General features: G+C 44.2%; 1 protein-coding gene across 1 annotated transcript in view; it reads left to right on the top strand.

The window, feature by feature from the left end:
- Positions 1–18,112, top strand: part of TM9SF3 (transmembrane 9 superfamily member 3) — a 284,713-nt gene extending 266,601 nt beyond the window's left edge. The window contains exons 14-15 of the mRNA XM_086922322.1: positions 8,266–8,342; positions 16,551–18,112. Coding sequence (XP_086778448.1) covers positions 8,266–8,342; positions 16,551–16,618 — 145 coding nt within the window. The 3' untranslated portion in view covers positions 16,619–18,112. The remainder of the gene's footprint in view (positions 1–8,265; positions 8,343–16,550) is intronic.
- Positions 18,113–22,320: the final 4,208 nt, after the last annotated feature.

The raw sequence follows: 22,320 nt of genomic DNA, 5'->3' as shown, positions 1-22,320 counted from the left end.
GGGCTTTTCTGTCCCAACACCACCTTGTACAACATTTTTCCCAACTAAGTTGGTGTTGAAAACCCAAAATTCCTTTCTGCTTAAAGCTGTCCTCCATTTCATGTCAGGCAGACAATCACTCTCTGAATTCTTATCTCCAGCTAATCTCTCTTAGGAGGAAGAGAGACTCTATTGTTTGGAACCTAATGAGGGAACAATTTGTTCGAGGCATACGAGCTGCAGATTACACACTGTGCATAGATGGCCACCTAGTGTTGGGCCCGAATGTTTGCAGTTTGTTTTGTTGTAGAAAAGTCTTTGGAAGTCACGAGATAGGTGACTCCTCCTTTGCATGATACTGCGCATGGGCATCTGCTCCATCCCCAGATTGTTTTTTTCCGCCACCAGACTCTGATATGTTTCCAGCACTCCGTGTTGGAACCAATTTCCTTCGTCGCGCAATCCTCACCGGCTTCAAGAATCTAGTTTCAAACGCTTTTCCAGTCGACGCTACTTCTCCACATCGAGAACTTCGACTCCGGTCGTCGTCGAAGGCCTTCGGGCCTAACTAGGCCTCGACTCCAGCTCATGGAAAGGACGCCATTTAAAAAGTGCCCTCAATGTGGTTCGAAGTTTCCCCAGACCCACCTTCATGAGGTGTGTAACCTCTGCCTCTCCCCGGAGCACAAGGCTAAAGACTGTTTGCCTCTGCCTCTTTCCCCTCCAAAAAGGCGATCCGGGACAGAAGAGCCAGGAGAACAATGGCTCGATCTTCAGCTCCGATTCCAGACGACATCTTCGAGGAGGGCGTTGACGTCCCAGAACAACATGGCGTCAAGAGCAACTCCGAGGCAGAAGATTCTGATGTCAAAGAAGTTACTCAACAGCTCAACGGGTCGTAAGTAAGACAGTCGACCCCAACCCTTCCTCGACACACCCAAAAAAGGCTCCGGTCACACCCTCGCCCTCGGGTGCACACCGAGACACTGCTTCTACTGCCCCACCTTCGGGCCCGTCTAAGAAGCTATTGAAGCTTTCAGGCGACTCGGGCTAGAGTCGACCTCCCCACGGTGCCGACGCGCACCCATCTGCACCAAAAAAGAGAACATCAGCTTCCACGTCGACATCTAAACAATCGACACCGAAGCCTGCCTCCACTACCTTGGCACCAAAACCCAGGTCGGAACCAAGCAAACACGCTTCGGATTCGAAAAAACTACCAGATCCGAAAAAACCATTGGATCCAAAAACCACACCGGAACCGAAAAAATCCTCTGAACCGAAAAAAGTTTTGGATCCGAAAAAGACTCCTGCTTCCCCGGTAAAGGACATTGGCAAGAAACCAAAACAAGCTGCATCGGTGCGGAAACCTTCCTCCGCAACAAAAGATCGATCTCCTGCAGAGGATTTACCTCCTCCAGACCCTGCTCAAAAGACTCTTGCTAAGATCCAATTATTGGACAGTTAATTTTGGCTTTAAAAAAGCGACCACTGGACACACCAGCTCCGCATTCAAAGAAGGAGTACATGGCTACCTCTACCTTAAGACTGCCTTCCCCTTCTCTTTCACCTGTACCATCACCACATCCTCCCATACCACAGCATTCCCCAGCATCCTCTATCATACCACAAGATGACTACAGGGATGATAGCTCTGATGATATGGGGGGGTCATATACCTGATCCAGCCACGCCTACAGGATCACCTGACCCGTGGGATGATTATACCACTCCAGATGTCCCAAGTGTCCCTCAGGATGACTTATACCCCTAAAGGCCTTCCCCACCAGAAGACACTATAGGGTTTAATGAATTAATCCACAGGGCTGAACAATATCATGTTGTAGACATACACACAGACCCTGTAGAGTAAGACTTCCTAATGGATACCTTTGATAATGCACAAAGGTCCTCATCCATTTTACCAATGCTTAAAGGAGTGATTGAGCATGCTCCTGAAGTCTTCAAAGACCCAGTTAGAACTCTGGTCATCATCCCTCGTATAGAGAAAAAATATAAAGCTACCCCCTCAGACCCAGCATATATTAAAGGTCCAGTACCACTAGACTCCCTTGTAGTTTTCAATGCACGCAAGAGAGCAAACTCCCAAACATCGGGTGATGCTCCACCACCAGATAAGGAGTCTAAGCTACTTGACGCATCAGGAAAAAGAACAGCGTCTCAAGCAGCAAACATGTGGCATATCGCAAATACACAGGTATTTTAGCCAGATACGACAGGGCACATTATGTTGAGTTAGAGTCATTAGACACCTCCCTGACAGGTACAAGGATAAAGCAAACAAGCTTATCCAAGAGGGGAAAAACATCACAAACACCTCTATTCGGTGTGCAGTTGATGCAGAAGATACTGCCTCTAGGGCAGTTAACACCAGCGTTTTACTACGCAGACACGCCTGACTACGTATATCAGGATTCAAACCTGAGGTACAATGTGCCATTCTTAATCAACCCTTTGATGAGCAACACCTATTTGGACCTAATGTGTGGATGTATCACTTGGAAAAAATGAAAAAGGATACAGACATCACCAAATCTAAGGGAGCCCTGCAGTCGCAGGCTCCCAGACGTTCATGTCGCCGCTCATCGTATAGAGGTGCCAACAGGGGATACTAGTCAGACACAGCTTCTACCTCATACAAAGCCCCTACACAGTCCACTTTAAACAAAGGCTACTAAAGGTGTGATTACAGGGGTAACAAAGGCAGAGGTAAAAATACCAACTCCCGCTCTGCCTCTACCCCTGCCCAATGACTTTCTTCCCCTTCCCCCGTCCCATTCCACTCCTGTCGGGGGAAGACTTCAACAATACCAGCCAGCCTGGGAAAGCATCACATCAGACAGGTGGGTGCTCCAAATAATTCAATCAGGTTACTGTCTGGAACTAACATCTACCCCCCAAACATACCACCCAAGCAGTGTCCAATGTCACAAGAACATTTAACATTGCTCAGACAGGAGGTAATATCACTCCTGCAGAAAAATGCAATAGAAATAGTTCCAGAGCATCAGAAATACCAAAGAAGGACGGATCTCTAAGACCCATCCTAGACCTCGGACCTCTAAACATTTACATACAGTCGGATCATTTTCATATGGTCACACTCCAACAGGTCCTTCCACTTCTGGTACTAAACGACTTCCTTGTCACTCTAGATCTCAAGGACGCCTACTTCCATATTCCCATCCACACAGCGCACAGAAAATATCTCGGATTTGTGCTAGACTGGCAGCACTACCAGTTCAAAGTGCTCCTATTCGGAGTAACAACAGCACCAAGGGTGTTTACCAAATGCCTAGCAGTAGTAGCAGCACACTTAAGAAGACAGCATATTCATGTCTTCCCATATCTAGACGACTGGCTCATAAAAGCCAGCTCATACAGCCAGTGTGTGCAACACACTCACGCTACTATTCAACTGCTTCACGATTTGGGATTCACAGTAAATCACATCTACAACCCTCGCACATACAACTGTATCTCAGCGCTACAATAAACACCTAACTAACACTAGCTTATCCCTCTCCAGCCAGGATAACAAGTGTACAAACTATTCTAACAAAATTCAAACCGCGACACTCTCTACCAGCTCAAGTGTTCATGCAGCTCATAGGAATGATGGCATCTTGCATATCTGTTGTACCTCACGCAAGACTGCTAATGCGTCCACTTCAAGAGTGCCTAGCACGCCAATGGAACCAGGCTCAAGGTCAATTAACAGACCTAGTGTTGGTAGGCGGTCAGACTTATCTTCTCTGCAATGGTGGAACACCAAAAACCTTTCCAAAGGGCGACCGTTTCTAGAGCCAGTTCCTCAAATAGTCATGACAGCGGTCACACCGCTCTCCGGCTGGGGAGCTCATCTACTGCATCACACTGCAACAAAAGCTACTCCACATCAACCACTAGAGTTTCTAGCCCTAAAAGTGTTTCAAACTCAAGTGTCAGGCAAAGCTGTCTTAGTCCGCACAGACAATATGACAGCTATGTACTACATAAACAAACAAGGGGGGACACACTCTCTGCAGCTCTCTGTTAGCACAGCAGATATGGAGATGGGCTATACCACTAAAGATCTTCCTATTAGCCCAACACGTCCCAGGAGTACAAAACACTATGGCAGATCTGCTAAGTCAACAAACACAGCAGATCCACAAGTGGGAACCTCATCCACAAGGTCTTAATCCGTTCTTTCAAATGTGGGGACAACCTCAAATAGACATCTTTGCCACCCCCGAAAACCAAAATGCCCAAACTTTGCCGCCAGATACCCACACCCATTGTCCAAAGGCAATGCGATAAGGATGAATTGGTCGGAACTATTTGCGTACGCTTTTCCTCCTCTCCCACTACTTCCGTTAGTGGTACGCAAACTACTACAGCAACATTCCCTGACGCTCATCCTAGTCGCTCCAACTTGGGCCAGACAACCGTGGTACACCACGCTGTTGCAAATGTCTCTAGTACCACACCAAAAACTAAACCTAGTTCCACTCCTATTAACACAAAACCACGGAGAGATCAGACACCCGGACCCAGCTCAGCTCAACCTAGAGATCTGGCTCCTGAGGTCATAGTTAGGCTACCTCAACCTTCCCCCAGAATGTATGAACGTTATCAAAGAAGCTAGACGCTCTACTACTAGAGCATGTTATGCTGCTGAGTGGAAATGGTTTGTCATATACTGCCAAAACAACCAAATTAATCCTTTAGTAGTGTCTATTCAACACTCATTGGATATCTATTACACCTTCAAAAGTGTAACTTAGCTTATACATCTTTTAGGCTACACCTTGCTGCCATTGCAGCATACTTACAAAATAGACAACATCTATCGCTTTTCAGAGTACCAGCTATTAAAGCTTTCATGGAAGGACTCAAAAGAATAATTCCTCCCAGAACGCCACCGGCACCAGTGTGGAACTTAAACGTGGTTCTCACAAGGTTAATGGTACCTCCCTTTGAACCATTAAATAAATGTGAATTGCAATTCCTAACCTGGAAAGTAAATTTCCTAGTAGCCACTACTTCTCTCAGAAGGGTTAGTGAACTACAAGCATTTAACATTCAAGAACCCTTTCTGCAAATGCATCATAACAAAGTGGTTATTCGTACTAATCCTAAATTCCTTCCTAAAGTCATTTCAAAATTCCGTCTAAATCAATCTGTTGAGCTGCCCGTATTTTTCTCGAGCCTCAGACAGTCTCAGAAAGAGCTCTACACACCTTAGATGTCAAAAGAGCATTACTGTACTATATCGAAAGGACACAAGCTTTTCGCAAAACAAAACAACTTTTTGTGTCTTTCTCACCGCCACATAAAGGCAAGACCATATAAAAAACCCGGGATCACCAGGTGGATTGTTAAATGCATACAAATATGTTATCACAAAGCCAAACGTACATTAACAATTCCTCCAAAAGCCCATTCTACAAGGAAAATAGGGGCTTCAATGGCATTCTTAGGGAACATTCCCCTAGATGATATATGCAAAGCAGCAACATGGTCTACACCGCACACATTCACAAAGCATTACTGTATAGATGTGCAAACTAAACAACAAGCCACTTTGGGCCAGGCTGTATTAAAAACTCTGTTTCAAACAACTGTAACAGATACTGGTGGTCGCCGCTAGGTGTGGGTACTGCTATATAATCTATGCACAGTGTGTAATCTGCAGCTCATATGCCTCGAACGGAAAATGCTACTTACCAGTATGTTCTTGTATCTTGTATCTGTTCTTGGAATGTAGAGCTGCAGAGTTGCACACGCCCACCCGCCTCCCAGGCTACCTTTATCTGTTTCAGTATTATCTTAATTAGATACAAATCAAATGGACATCACTACCTCTTGTACAGCTCCATCGCTTCCCTAATGGCGAAAAGCAATCTAGGGATGGAGCCGATGCCCTTGCGCAGTATCATCAAAAGGAGGAGTCTCCTATCTCGTGACTTCCAAAGACTTTTCTACAACAAAACAAACTGCAAACATCCGGGCCCAACACTAGGTGGCCATCTATGCACAGTGTGTAACTCTGCAGCTCTATATGCCAAGAACAGATGCATACTGGTAAGTAGCATTTTCCTTTTTATATAGATCGCTCAAAAGAACATCGGATTGATGATCAGCTCCCTGGTGTTCGTTGGGTCAAAGAGAGCAAGGCAATGCAAATGCGAACTATCTCCAGATGGATTGCTCTCTGCATGAAGATCTGCCACACACTGAGTAAGAAGTAGCCTGCAGAGGCTTTTGGACTTGTTTCACTAGAGCCAAAGCTGCTACCACTTTACTGGCAGGCGAAGTGAATGTCCTAGATAATTTTCAGGCAGCAATGATGCTGTTATATACGTTCTTAAAGCACTACTGCCTAGATAGTCGGGTCCATCGAAGGGCATTTTTCCCACTCAGTCTTGCAAGACTGTTTGACCTGAGCCAGTTCACAAACCTACCACCTTGAAGGTACAGCCATGGTATGTATTCACAAAGTGGGGAATTTTCTGTTAAAAGTATCCATCCAAACAACAAACTGCTTCCCTTTGTTAATTATCTTTCAGGTGGATACACTGTCTAACCACAGATTCTTCACCAATCATGCTGTCTTCCCTTTCTGTGAAGTGGACTCTTTCATCTGAAAAGTTTCCAATTTAGAGATCTGCACACTGGTCATGTCAATCAGTTGACTGTTCTCTGTGTCTAAGGGCAAGAACAGCCTGATAAAGCTACTGACATCAGTGTGCATTGGTGGCGCTTGTATGTGGCTTAGATCACTTATTGAGTGGAACAAAGAAGGCGCAGAGCTGCACTGTGAAACCCTGCTATAGCGCAGGGTTACTGCTTTGAAGTTTCCAGGTCTAGTCTGACTCCTGGGGAATATTCACTAGGTGAGGAATCTGTGTATGAATCAGGTATCCACCAGAAAGCTAATTCCTAAGGTAAGTAACTTGTCCTTTGGTGCTTTTGTTCACTAGCCAATGAGGCTTTTAAAAGGTTTCCAAATGAATGGAAGCCATCTTCAGATTAATACTATTGTGTGTGATCATGTACAAGAATGTAAAAATGTTTGAGAAAATGAGAAGGAATTCTAAAAGTGTTCATGCTTGAAGACAGCCGTTGCTTTTTAAACAGGCATTTGAAAAAAGGTTCTCGCAGTCTTCTACGTTGAAAGAGCCCACATTTGGACCATTCGCACTTTTGAGACATCTCACAAAACTGTTGATGGGTGATTGACATCCCAGTTCTGTAAAAAACCTTGGTAGGAAAACAGAGTGAGAAACCTTCATCTTCCAGGAAAAGACATGTCCTTAATCCTTTGCCAAGGAGTGTACAACATGTATCATGGCAGGGAAGGCCATTGCCAGATTTTCTTTATATTCACTTAAGATACATTTGCAAACAAGAAACTAAAAGAAAATGATGTGGTCAGTGGTTATTCTAAAATTCTGGCATGCATCTGGCCACTTTGGAAACTCATGCCTTAGCTAAAGTTTCATTTGTGAAGCAGCATACAGAAGGAAATTTTAAACAAGATTCACAGAATTTTTTTAGATTGTTTAAATCCCTCGTTATGGCCAAGTTACAATTTGCAGGTCCCATCCAGTTGTGAAGAGAGTACTGAAAGGGTTAAAAATACTGGGGAAAAAAGATTGTTTAAACAAAAGAAATAACCTGGTAAATATTAATATGCGGGCATAAATCTGTTGAAAATGTAGTGACCGTATGAGTGATTTATATACCTAGTAAAAATAATCAGCATTCTTGTCATAACTGCCATATTTGATTTTCTGGCTTAAATGAAAGAAGGCATACCTGTTTTGTTTTTTGTGATTTTTTTTTTTAAGTTGCATAGTTGTGTCAGTATTATGGCTAGTATAGATGTTAATACAACTCTGAAAACCTTTGGTCATCTTGAACACACCTTTTAAAAAAAAGTTTGATTTTTGTTTCATTCAAGCTTTTCTGGGGTTGTAATTCTCCTGCCTATCGTGTCTCACACTTTTAGAACTCTTGTCTTCTGTGGTTAAAATGTATTATTGCCACAGGAGTGAAAAACCCTCCCTGCGATGACCCCTCATGGTTGAGCCCTTATCCTTGACTTAGCAAATCCCTATTTTCTTCTGTGAGACTGACAAATGGGTTGTGACATACTAGTGTGGATTACATGTGTGTTAAAGCAGAATGTGAAGTAATTTTTGATTTTCATTATTTTAGGCATTTCTAATTGCAGACCTTTAAATTGAAAGAAATAATGTGCTTTTTGTTTTCCAGGATGTATGGTTTGTTTCAGACATCGTTTTATTTTGGATATATGGCAGTATTTAGTACAGCGTTGGGAATTATGTGTGGTAAGCTCAATCTAACTTTTACAACATTTTTTATTGAAGCTCCCTTTAGATGCATTCATTTGGTCTACATGTGGTTATTGCCAATTTGAATTCTTCCACTTTAAGATTGTTTTCTTCCTAATTCTATAGGAACAGAGCCTACATACATCAGATCCACTAACACTGCTATTAAAAGAAAACCCTGTACTATATTTTCTTTAACTGCAGGAATATGATCATTTTTAAATCATTTGCTTGGAAAAATAATTATTTTGCTTCTGAGGATTACAATTTTATTATTTTGATAAATTGTAATTTCTTTTTAAATATATTTTTTCCAGATCATTTGGCTCAAAGTAACTTTTAGTTGTCACCCATCCCTCAAACACCAGCCAGCCCCCCTCCCCTTTTTTCCTCTTGCATTCACTTTCCCTTGTTGTTTTTCTTTTAAATGTTCCCAAACCATATCCCTATTTTTTCTGTTTAATTGTAATTGTTTAACATATCTTTGGATCTGAAAAGGCTGTTGCTGTCTAGCATGGAGCTACAAGACCCAATTTCTCAATCCCCTCACTATGTAGGGTAAACCGATTGGTATGAAAGTTAGCATTCAAAAGATGATCAAAAAGAATGAAACATTGCTTTACAGTAATAAAAGGCTTGTCATGTGTTCCTGTTAGAGTAAAAAAACTAAGATGTCAGGTTTTTCCTTCACACAGAGTACAGTTTCTCTTTCCAAAAAGGCATAGTGTTGATGCAGTACTCTTACTTATGACCTATCATAAATACCATAGCATTTATTTGGGAATCCTAAATGACAGAATGATGTATTTTTAATGCAGAATGATTATCTTAATCCTGGTAATCAGTTGTTGAAAACGAATATAAAAGAAAAAGATAAAATAATACTTTTTAACTAGGTCAGTTTTATGCAGGTCCCAAACATTGCATATTGAGCAATACTTTTTTGACTCTACCAGTTCCTAAGTGTAAATTCACGTTGACTAATTTTGTACATTTTTTAAAATCAGTCCTCAAAAGTAGGTGAACGAGAGGTTTATAGATATTAATAATGCTGAGATTTGAGTAGCTAAGCTTATTTGCACACCGTCTGACTATGTAGAGTCAGATAACTAACCAAAAGAGCATTTATGGATTCATTTCTAATGGTCTATGAAAAAAATTGAGACTTTTTGGAACCTCTATTTCCATAGTCTCCAGGTGTATGGGGATTACATCTTTGGCAATTAGGTCTAGGGGTTAAATGAATTTTATGAAGACAAACAGGGATGTAATATAATAAACATTTATTATAAAAGCACATATGAAGATTTCTCTATCTGCTCCTTAACTTAAGTGATCACTTATTTAGTACAGTAAGGTATCCCAATGGTAGTATATGGCAGGCCTAGCCTTGCTGCAATTAAAAACAACTTTCATTACTAGGATATGTACACATGTCCTACTTTTCTAACAGCATGCCCTATGAGCCTTTAGGGGACTACCTTTGAGGCGACATACAAGTATTAGAAAGGAATGTTTAGACGTGGCAAAAGTTGTATTTTGCCTGGTCAAAAGTGCAGTTTAAGACTGCATTGAAGGCTGCAGAGGCAGACCTGAGACATGCTTTACAGTGTTACTTTAGTGAGTGGCACGATGAGTGCCTCAGCCCACTAGCAGAATTTAATTTACATGCACAAGGTATAGGCAGTACCATATGCTAGGGACTTATAAGTAAAGTAAATCTGTCAATCCGGGATATACCCAGGGCCACTGGAATTATGCTGCAGAGGACCAACTTATTATGCAGGGTTAAACAAATTATGCAGCAAGAAAAAGCAAATTATGCAGCATAATGTGGCACATTTTGTGATAGTATTACTTCCCTATTTTGTCATATTTACACCTGATATTAGTGTCTGGGAATGCAGTTTGCCTTATTAGTATCAATTTGACACCCAAATACAGCAATAAGCAACTTAAAGATGACCAGTCAAACTCTGCGAAAAGCATTCCAGTGCGCAGGTACAAGAGTTGCCATATTTTTTGTAACATTTGATCCATTTAAGCTAGAAACCAATTCTTTTTTTGTTAAAATCTGCAGATTATATGCAGCAGGTGACAGATTACGAGGCAAATGCGGTAAATACATAGTGCAAAAATCGCTGCAGAATCGCATTATTCCAGTGGCCCCCTCGATATACCAATTGTACTATGCTTGGAAGGTAAAGCAAAAACACTGTACTGCCAATTAGCAGGAGAAAAGTGTGCAGAGTTGACAAAAACGGGTTCAGAGAAGGTGGAAAATCTGAGGAAATACCACACAGAAGATCATCATTCCTAACCTGTACTTCCTAGCAGAAAGCAGAGAGAACTACCCCCCCTCATGGGAGTTTTCATTGCTACGGCAGAAAGGCCATCCGCTTTGGTGTGATCAATCCCAGGGCGATGTTCCACTGCAAATTCTATTCCCTGTAGATGGATGGACCACCTTAACCATTTTGGTTTCGCTCCCCTCATCTGCATCAGTCATCTGAGGGGGTCTGTCTGAACCCAAAAGTGAGTTCCAAACAGGTATTTAATTATTTATTAATTATTTATTATTACAATTTGTAAAGCGCATACGTATGCCCGTGGGCGTCTTGGCGCTAAGATTACAGATAGGATCTCTGAGGGTGGCCGCATAGTGCCAAAAAGGACTCATTACTGGTTAAACAACCACGTCTTCAGCAGTTTCCGGAACTGGAGAAGGGATTGACTCGATCTAATTGTTAACGGAAGCGAGTTCCAGAGTCTGGATGCTGTCACCGTGAAGCGCTTGTCTCCCCAAGTAGCCGTCCTGGTACGGGGTACTGCAAGTAGATGCTGTGACATAGATCTCAATTGTCTAGATGCACAGTAGGTAGCAAGCGGTTCTTGAAGGAACTTTGGCCCTTGGTTATGGAAGGCCTTAAATGTCAAACAGAGCGATTTAAATTTAATTCGATTTCTGATTGTTAGCCAGTGGTAGTTTCTAATAGTGTGGCTGATTTAAATTTAGGGGTCCTGGATAGTACTCTTGCTGCCGCATTTTGAATCATTTGCAGCTTGGAGATTACCCGGTTTTGTGCATTGGCAAATAGGCCATTGCAATAGTCTAAAGAGGAGAGCACGAGGGTGCTCACCACTGTTTTACCAGCGCTTTCCGAAAGAAATGGGATGATTTTTCGTATAAGCCTGAGTTTATGATGGGCGTTTGCCGCGGTTTGGTTAGCATGTGCCACAAAGTTGAGCTTCTCATCAAAGACTATTCCCAAATTTCTGACCGTAGCTGCTGGTACTGGTACGGCTCCCACAGATGAGGGCCACCATTCTGCTGACCATAGAGGGAAGATCTTCCCGAAGATGACTACATCCGTCTTCTCGGAGTTCAACCTAAGGCAGTTGGTCTTCATCCAGTCTTTGATTGCTGACATGCCTTCTTGAAAGCGTGCTGCCTCCTGTTCTCCATCGTTGTTAATGGCAAGCACCAGCTGGGTGTCGTCGGCATAGGAGGTAAGGCTCATCTGGTAAGTTTTAATAACCCTTGCTAGGTCCGACACATAAATATTAAATAGTGTCGGACTTGGAGATGAGCCTTGAGGAACACCACAAGGCAAGGCAAGTTCTGATGATTTAAAAGGTCCCAGCGTCACTGCTTGTGTACGGCTAGACAGAAATGAAGCCAGCAGGTCTTTGGCTCTGGTACGGATGCCCAAATTTCCGACACGGTCAATCAGAATGGAGTGATTGACCGTGTCGAAGGCCGCTGATAGGTCCAACATTATGAGGACAGCAGTCCCTCCAAGGTCTCTAATGGTTCTGATATCATCAGCCACCTTAATTAGGGCAGTCTCGGTTCCGTGAAGTTTCCAGAACCCGAACTGCGTGTCATCAAGCAGATTATTTTTCTCAAGGTATTCAGACAGCTGGACATTCATTGCCTTTTCTGGCGAGAGGTCTGTAATTCTTCAACTGCTCCTTGTCTAGACCTGGTTTTTTTAAGGAGCGGTTTTAAAAGGGTATTTTTTAGGATGTATGGATATATCCCTGACCTAAATATCATGTTACAGACTTGCATAATAGCTGTGCTGATGGTGTCTATTACTGGTAGGTAGACCTTGGGTGGGCAGGGGTCCAAGGCAGATCCTGTTTTTATTGACTGCATGATGTCCCTGATTTGTTCCTCCTCGAGTTCCTCAAACTGGGTAAGCGAGCAGGTGGGAGGACAGGTATGTGTGGTAGTTGAAACTGGTGGGTCGCTGGTCGAGAACTCTAGGTAAATGTCATTAACTTTGGAGAAGAAAAAGTTAGCCAGCGAGTTACAGAGAGCCTGCGATGGAATGAGTGCTATGTCTGCAGGCTTCCCAGCCAGTTGTTTCACTACCTCAAATAGCTGTTTGCTGGAATTTTTGGCATTATCAATTTGATCTCCAAAAAACTTCTTCTTAGCCTCTAAAATCATTTTTTTGTAACTAAGCTGTGTCTCCTTATAGCGGAGTTTGCAGACTTGATCGTAAGACTTCCGCCAGTATCTTTCTTGTTTTCTGCATTCTTGTTTCTGTCTCCTAAGTTCTACTGTGAACCATGGAGCCGAAGGCAGCTTTCTATTTCTAAAAATGGTCTTGGAGGGGACCAATAGGTCCATTGCATTTCCTATCCAGTCTAAAAATTGTTTAACGGCTAGATTAGGATCCGAGGGTATAATGGGGCAGGTCTTGATCAGGAGGTCTGTGAGAGCTACATTATCTATATCTTTCCATACTTTGAAGGGCTCTTGATTTAAATGAGCCTGTCTGGTTGGGGGAGATCCAGTGATGGGAAGAGCGCAGAGTATGGCATAATGATCAGACCATGTAAGGGGAAGGATATCCTGGACTGTTATCCCTTCTATGTTGGAAGAAATGCCATCTAAAGTATGGCCAGCCTCATGAGTGGGGGCATTAACCAGTTGATACAGCCCCAGGCTTTCTAGGTCCTCCCTTAGTGCTTGGGAATCTACATCCTCCCTTTTGTCTAAGTGAAAGTTCATATCCCTTAGACCCATCGTGGAGTCCTCGGTCGCCAAAGATTCAATCAATGAGTTAAAATTCGCCAAGAAAGCAGCACGCGGGCCAGGTGGTCTGTACATAAGTATTCATTTTAAGGTGAATGAGGGAGTTACCTTAATGGCAAATTGAAGGGCTTCACAGCAATTGGATGGAATCGGGAGGGTTCTGACAGAGAGGTTGTTAAGAAGAATAATAGCCAATCCTCCTCCTTTTTTTCTCTGTCTGTCTAGTCGATGTATCGTGTATCCCTGCGGTACAGCGACCACCATATCTCAGTTATAAATAACATATCTATGTTCTTATCGAGAATCAGATCTTGAATCTCCTGACGGTGTTTTCCAAGAGATCTGGCGTTAATGAGTGCAATTGTCATATGCTTGACTTTCTTTATGGTACTAGGTTTGGCACCTGTTTTGCTGGTAATAAATGGTAGAGGTAAGGTGCAATTAGGACGGTTATATGTTACCTTCATACCGATGTGCTCAGGATCATGTAAGGGGCAGGTATTATTTTGAACTGATCTTAGCTGTAGGAGGTCATCAGCCGAATAGCGTGCGAGCACACTTGTATCAGATGGACCAGGGATTATGGCCCTCGGCCCGGTCCTGGCGCAGACGGGCTTGCCTTTGGTGTGCCGCTGGCGCGCCCGCCCGCTGCGCCGTCGGGGGTTAGTGTTCATTTTAAGGAAGAGAGGAAAGGAGGGCGGGAGGCAGTGGCGACTAGCCCGTTACCCCTTCCTCACCCAAAATGGCATCCACCCACGTTCACAACAGCGTCCAAATCGGCTTTGCGGGGAATGAATGCAGGTAGGGGCAATGTCTTTTAGTCCAAATAGGTGTTTTGCTAAAAACACGATATGTAAACACACTAAAACACAATTTTAAAAGAGCGTGTGCAAGTTGCTCTGGACAAAAGAGAAATACGTTTTTAAGAAGCGCAATTAAAATAACGTGCTACCAGGTAAAAAACAGCCCCCGGCTTCCGCCTCAGGGGTACATCCACAAGTAATCTGTGTGGTCTTGACTTCATCAAAGCAGAGACTTTTTTCAAATGCCTCCCTTTCAATTTCACTCCATCTCTGTTCCACGGGGAAAAGCCTCCTTCTGTTGAAGGCTGCAGGTTGGTCTATGCCCTTATCATTTAGCTGTGAGAGGACAGCCCCACACCTATGCTCTGAAGTCTTGGGGCGGGCGGTGTGGGGATGGTCATGGTGTTCCCAAGCCAGGATGGTCTGTATCTTGGGCTGTAGAGGTTGTACCTTGCCACCATCAGGTTGTCGCCACTGAAGTTCTCCAATCCAGCCCGGACCCAATTGACCTGCCTGTAGAAAGTGGCGGAGCATCCTTTAAGCCAAAAGGCATTACTCTAAATTGAAAGTGGCTTTTAGGGGTGGATATTGCCTACCTCTCCTTGGCCTCCTCGGCTAAGGCAGCCTGTCAGTACCTTGATGTCAGATCAGAGGTACACATGAACTTGGCAACTCCCAACTGATCAATCAGCTCACCATCTCTAGGAATGAGGTGTGCATCAGTCTTTGTGACTTAATTGACACCCCTATGATTCACACCGAACCTAAGTTCTGGATTGGCACCTGATGAGGGCAGCCTTCGGTACCAGTGGACTGGACCATTGACTACAGGAGGGCTCAGCCACTCCCAGGAGAGGACAATTCATTCCACTGACCCATCTTGCTTCCTGGAAGACAGGTCGAGAGGGGTTCTCTCTGGGACTTGGGGCCTCTCAAATTGGGCCTTGAGGTCATTCACAAGCAGGACGCTTAAGGGGTTCCTGGATGTCTTGAGGTCCATTAGGTAAGAGACCTTGACTTTCTGTTTCTTCACCTCATAGGGCCCGGATCTTAAAGGCCCAGGGCTCAACCGGCACTATCACCCACATTTTCTGGCCAGGTTGAGACGCCGTGAGAGTGGCCTTGTGGTTGTTCCTACGTTTCATAATCTGATTGACGAACAGGTTCCCAGTGGCCTATTTTCAGAATGACTACTTCTGTGACCGGAGGGTCAACATGTAGTTCACTACTTCTTGAGGGGGTTTCATGGGAACTTGCTCCTAACCCTCCTTTGCAAAACTGAGTGGTCCACGTACAGGGTGGCCAGATAGTTCAAAGGGACTGGACACGGCTGCCTTCTGAGGCGGCACCTGGTACGCATCGAGAAGGCATGGAAAGAAGCCTTTCACTTTAACCTCATGGGTTCTGGTAGGTTCATAATGATTCTCTTGAGGGTCTTGTTTAACCTTTCAACAAGCCCACTAAGCTGGTGATGGTTTCATGTGGAGAACTTATGGGTTACCTTCCGCTCCTCCCCACAAGGACATTATATAGGCAGGTATGAAGTTTGTGTCTGGGTTACACAACATAGGTAGAAGGTTTAACTGCATTTTGAATACACCACATATAAATCCATGTAACTAAAAACGTTGTACATGCATCTCTCAGGCATATTGGATAACTGGGAAGAGGTGGGAATGGTGTTGACTAACAGAGTAGAAGTAAGTTGTGTTGCATGTCTTAGATGATTTGTTTGGGCATGCCAGAGAGGCAGATGTCCAAATTGTCAGGCCAACTGGCCAAACAGAACAGCCATAATCAGGAGTCACCCGTCGCCTCTATGCCCTGATTAATTCTGGGTGGTGACACCATGATATTGGCTTTGATGAATAAGCCAGACCATTAAAAAACCAAGGAATGCAGGGAGATTGAGCGCCAGGTTTTGGGTTTTGCAGGATAATAGAAGTCTTTGCAAGTTTTAGACTAGCTGCTATATTGGTCTAAGGACATTTGTAGAGTGTATGTCTTATTTCTTTTCCTATTGTTCCTTGTTCCCCGGCCAATCCCCCACAACACACAGGTACTCTCCTGTGTCTCACCATTTGCACAAATCACTTCGCTGTCTATTCAGCAAAGTATCAGTTAGTAAATTGCATGCAGAGGAGCATATAGTTTGTAGTTGGTGTCTTCACTCCTCTCATCTTGTTAATGAAAACATTATTTTACATATTTTATATTCTTAATATAGTCTATCATTGGTGACCTATAAAAGCAGCCTGAACTATAGACTGTGAATTGTTCCTTTTCACATTGTTACAACTATTGCTTATGCTTTTTTGTCAGAGAATCTAAAACAATGTTATTCTTTTACAGGAGCTATTGGTTACATGGGAACAAGTGCCTTCGTGAGAAAAATATACACTAATGTAAAAATTGATTAAGAATCAAGGAAAAATATGGGAACTCTGGATCCGTTACTGCTTTTTGGGGGGTGGAGCTTGCACAAAAACAGAAAAGCAAGAAGAGACTGGGTTTTAGCACTGGTACTGTGTGGGTCTCCATTTTGTGGATGGCTTAAAGTAGCATCTCTTTCATTGATCCTGTGTTCTTACTGACTGCTTTCACCAACTGTTCACAACAAATGTGTGGGTTATTTGCAGTAGGCATTACCAATGCTAATGTTCCCAAAAACAAGCTCATTTAAGATGAATAGACTAGCTCTCTTCAGTGAAGAGGACAAACAGTTTATTTCACACATTTGTTCCACTGAATACAAAAGGGGAAGCTCAGCTTCTAAAAGAAGTGATTGACGTCTTCTAGGCACCCAGCATTTTTTAAAGATGTTAAAATGCTGTCCCGAAAAGACAATTTTTTTCTAATTAATGCCATTGTAGGGAGAGTGGTATGTTTTATATTTTGATTCTGGGTGTTTTTTTGTTTTTGGGCTGTATCAACAAATGCGCCATTTGTTAAAAAATGGGGGAGAATAAAATGTGCATGTATTATATATCAGCTTTCCATGTAGTTGGACCAACTTCCCATGTATTTATCTTCAAAAAATAAATATTGTGCTACATCTTTACAATCCATCCAAAGAAGATACTCTGGAGAGGAGGGACGGTTCTCTGCATCTGCACTGCAAGTCTCTGTACAGTTAGAAAGCAAAATGTTAAATGAAGAGGTTCTTTGTTTTTATTACACATTCTGAGGTCTAGATTAAACAAAACAATTTATAACAATGCCTAAAATGATCTCCTTTTTCTCCCCAAGTTAGTCTTAAATTTGTTCATGTATTGTTTGGGTTTAAATGAAGGCTCTACTCTCGATATTAAAGGGGTAATATGTGTATATAACATTAAATAATGTAACTTAGGTGTAGATCCCAAATGTATTTGGATGTACAGATTTACTACAGAGTACTTTTTCCGATGATGATTCCATGTACAAATGTGTGAATTTAAGTGGCTTTTTTCATCTTGCCTGCCACTGCATGAAACAATGATTTCTCCACAGATGCGTTTTTGTCATGGTTTTTGCTATGTTACTTTTCAGAAACTGCAATGTCAAATTTGCAATTTAGAACATTTAATTTTTTGTTAAACTTGTCTGAACATCCAGAACATCTAAAGCACAGGTGCTTTATGACATGTTCAGAAAACTGAAATAAACTTTCAGAAACCAATTGTTACCCCTTGTGGAAATATATGTTTCTACAATTTAAAAAAGAACATTTGTTAAATGCCAGTTTTGCACAGTGTTTGTGTCCTTGTCAGGTGTTTATGATACACTGTTCAGAGTAAAAACAAAAATGCACTGGCTTCCTCTGTCCAGATCACTTCTGTAGTGGGGAAGAATCAGCGTGTGGCTCAATATAGTTGAACTAGGTACAGGGCTGGATGACTTGGATACTGGGAAAAATAAAAATCGTGACTGTTGAGGATTGTGTTTTAGTTTGACAATTTCAATTACTTAAAAAGAAGTAAATTAATATTGGGATATTTCACTCAGAGTAATTAATTGTTTGGTAAACTAGTTTGGTTTAAATATTTTTCTACCTGCCATTTTCATTTGTCTCATACAGAAATGGATCCTGCCCTAGCAGTTTGTTTAATAATTGATGTTCGAGGCATGTGGGCCGCTAAATTCATATCTTGTGCATAGATCGCCGCCTAGTGTTGGGTCCGGATGATCGCACCTTGTTGTCCTGGAAGAGTCTTCGAAGTATCACGAGATAGGTGGCTCCTCCCCTGGACTACAGTGCGCATGGGCATCATCTCCATCCTTAGATTGTTTTTTTCCGCCATTGGGTTCGGATGTGTTCCGTGACTCTCGTTCGGAACCTATAGGAAAAACTTGTTTTCTTCAGGCCAAAAGGCCTCTTTAAGCGTTGGTATTGTACTTCGTTCGGTTCTGAGTTGACTTATCCGGTTCCCGGATACTTGAGCACGTGTGCTCCCAGCTTTTAGGCCCGATCGAAGATTGACATCGGCGATAGAATTCCAGGCCCCGTTTAAACGTTGCCCAGTCTGTAACGCGAAGTACCCTCTCTCAGACGTGCACCCTGTGTGCAACAGATGTCTGTCTCCAGACCACGACGAGGAGAGTTGCTTGGCCTGTTCAAAATTCAGGTCGGAAGAGGAGCTCGCTCTTCGACGTGAGGCGAGACTACCGGCGCGGAGAGCGTCGGATGTGGAGGATATCTTCGAGGCTGGGGACGACAAGGGTGTCCAAGAGGAGGAACCGGAGCGCTTCTCCGACTCGGCCTCCTGTCAAGATTCTTACTGCGGAGAAGAGGTAGACGATGAGAACATCGAAGACGATGAAGCAGTCGAGGTAAGAGACGACGGTATGGCCATTGGGGCCGCAGAGGGCGGCTCCAGCGATGAGCAAGACCCAACCGAATCTTCGGGGGTCGGAAGTGACACTGTCTTGTCAAAGGTTCAGGTCGAAGCATCGCCGGAAGGCCTTAGCCAAGATCTTTATACTCATTGTACAGCCACGCAACTTGGCCCGGCTAAGAATATTTCAGAGCCTTCGGTGGGTACGCCTTCGAAAACGAAAACGAAACTGACAAAAGGCAAATCGAAACCGAAACTGGTCAAACCAGTATTCGTTTCGCAAAGCCTCGTTCCATCGGATACTAAGAAGGCTCGGAGTGTCATTGCCCTTCCGGGGTCACAAAAGGGTGCCAACCCGAAGGTCGGTACATCCAAGAGGGTGCCGAAGGCCAAACAAGACGGAGCGTCGTCATCCAAGGCTGCCCCCAGGGATGTGGACACTGAAGACGGACTTGAGTCGCAGCCGCCCCTCAGTCCGAATGCATACAAGTTGGTGCTGGTGAAGGTTCTCTAAGACAAGAACAAAATGCCACGTTGGAACGTGACGCATCAAGCCGCGGCCATTTTGGGAGTCCCAGCGCGACAACTGGCTCAAAGTTGGCGATGGCCGTGCAAAAAGTCAAACAGCCATCGGGGCCTCCACCTATAGTCTTTGGACTGCCTCCGACCGCAAGACCTAAAACGTCTAAGCTGGCACAGGGCGCTGACACTGAGAAAATGATGTCAAAACTTAAAGGGACGACCGCCACTCCTGAAGGTGTCGGTTCCACTCAACCTTCTTCTGAAAGCTCAAAGAAGTTGTACATTGACTCTGCAACCGGAAGACTCACCCTTTTCAAACGTAAGATCTTGCCGGAGAAGCCAATGGAATCCTATCAAATTCCACTGAAAAGGAAAAGAGACACTGCTTCCTCGCCAGTTCTTTTCGAGTCCGTAAGGCCTTATGGACAAGCCTTTACACATTTCCCCACACGCACGGATGATGGTGGGGGGGATGACCAAAATGACGAGCAATTCAACTATCCTGATGAATCTAATCAGGATGCCTCGCAGGATATGCCCGACGATCAAGGCACGGCGGACACCCACTGTTACCAAGTCAAGACAGCACCCACAGAGGATACTGAGGCGTTTAACGCCCTGATTGAAAGGGCAGCGTTGAACCACGATGTGGTCATGCATGCAGAACCAGTTGAGGAGGACTTTCTGTTTGATACCTTCTCTACATCGGACAGATCGGTGAAGACGCTGCCGATGCTGAAGGGTGTTCTTAAGCACGCCAATTACATTTTCAAGGACACGACCAGAGCAAGGGTGGTGAATCCACGTATTGAAAAGAAATACAAGCCTGTTCCTGTGGACCCTACGTATATAAGGGGTCAATTGCCATTGGACTCTTTGGTGGTCTCCAATGCCCGGAAGAGGGCGAACTCACAAACCAGTGGTGATGCTCCTCCCCCAGACAAAGAATCTAAAGTATTAGAAACCTCTGGGAAGCGGGTTGCTGCGCAGGCAGCAAATATTTGGAGAATAGCCAATACACAGGCTCTACTGGCTAGATACGATAGGGCTCACTATGATACCCTAGAGCAATTGTTACAACACTTGCCTGATGAATATAGAGAGGGGGCGGAAATGTTGATTCAGGAGGGGAAACTGATATCAAACGCTTCTATCAAGTGTGCGCTAGATTCAGCTGACACTGCAGCCAGGGCCATTAACACTAGTGTGATGTTAAGGAAGCAGGCATGGTTACGAATTTCAGGATTTAAGCCAGAAATACAAACAAGTTTGCTCAATCACCCCGTTAACCCAGATTTCTTGTTTGGGCCTGACGTTGACACAATTCTTGAGAAGATCAAGAAGGACACAGAGACGGCTAAGTCTATGGGGGCCTTGCAGTCTCAACAGTTCAGAGGGGGTTCTTTTCGTCGCTCAGGTAGTAGAGGGCCGTCAAGAGGGCAAACATCTCAGCAAACACAATACAATAAAGGTGGTGCACAGACCACCTTTAACAAAAACAATAGAGGTGGATACCGTGGTAACGGCACCAAAGGCAGAGGACGTGGAAATAATAACACCAGGTCCTCCGCAAATACCAAACAGTGACGTCTTGTCACTGCCCCCGGCCCATGTAACACCGGTCGGGGGACGACTCCAGCAGTTCCTGCCGGTCTGGGAAGGCATTACCACAGACAGGTAGGTGAGGCAACTTATCCAGTTCGGGTATTGTTTAGAACTGACATCCACTCCACCCGACATACCCCCAAGACACCCTCCTATGTCCGCAGAGCACATAAACTTATTACAGCAGTAAGTGGCCAGCATGCTGCAAAAAGGGGCCATAGAACTGGTGCCTCTAGAGGAGCACGGAACAGGGGTATACTCTCTCTATTTCTTAGTCCCAAAGCAGCACTGGTCTCTCAAACCCATTCTGGATCTGAGACCCTTGAACCTATACATCCTTTCAGAACATTTCCACATGCTGACTCTGCAGCAGGTCCTGCCATTGCTCAGTCAGGGGGATTTTCTGGCAACTCTGGATCTGAAGGATGCCTATTTCCATATACCCATACATCAGGGACACAGGAAATACCTCAGGTTCACCATACAAAACAAGCATTACCAGTTCAAGGTACTACCCTTTGGGGTTACCACTGCTCCCAGAGTGTTCACCAAGTGCTTGGCTACAGTGGCAGCACACCTTCGGAGACAACACATTCATGTCTACCCTTACCTGGACGACTGGCTTGTGCAAGCAAAGTCGGCCCAGCAGTGCGCCAGCCACGTGTCCCGCACGATTCATCTCCTGCACAGTTTGGGATTTTCTCTGAACTATCCCAAGTCGCATCTTCAACCCGCTCAAGTACAGCAGTACCTGGGAACGACGTTGGACACTGTGACGGCCACAGCCCAGCCAAACTCTGTGCGAATCGACGGCATGCAACTGCTGATTCGCAAATTCAGACCACAACACTCACTACAGGCGCGAGTGTTTCTGCAGTTGATAGGCATGATGGCCTCCTGCATATTCATAGTCCCGCACGCGAGACTGCACATGCGTCCGCTCCAAGAGTGTTTGGTACGACAGTGGAATCAGGCTCAAGGGCAATTGAAAGACCTAGTGTTGGTGACCGGTCATGCGTACAACTCTGCATTGGTGGAATCCACGCAACCTTTGCAAGGGACGGCCGTTCCAAGAGCCTGTACCACAAATAGTGCTCACGACGGATGCATCCCTCCTGGGGTGGGGGGCGCATCTCCTTCATTACACAGTGCAGGGACTATGGTCGGATCAACAGAAG

The sequence above is a fragment of the Lissotriton vulgaris genome, chromosome 5, assembly GCF_964263255.1.
Source record: "Lissotriton vulgaris chromosome 5, aLisVul1.2, whole genome shotgun sequence".
Classification (NCBI taxonomy): domain Eukaryota; kingdom Metazoa; phylum Chordata; class Amphibia; order Caudata; family Salamandridae; genus Lissotriton; species Lissotriton vulgaris.
The sequence above is the reverse complement of the archived record's forward strand: the minus strand, read 5'-3'. Positions and strand labels throughout refer to the sequence as shown.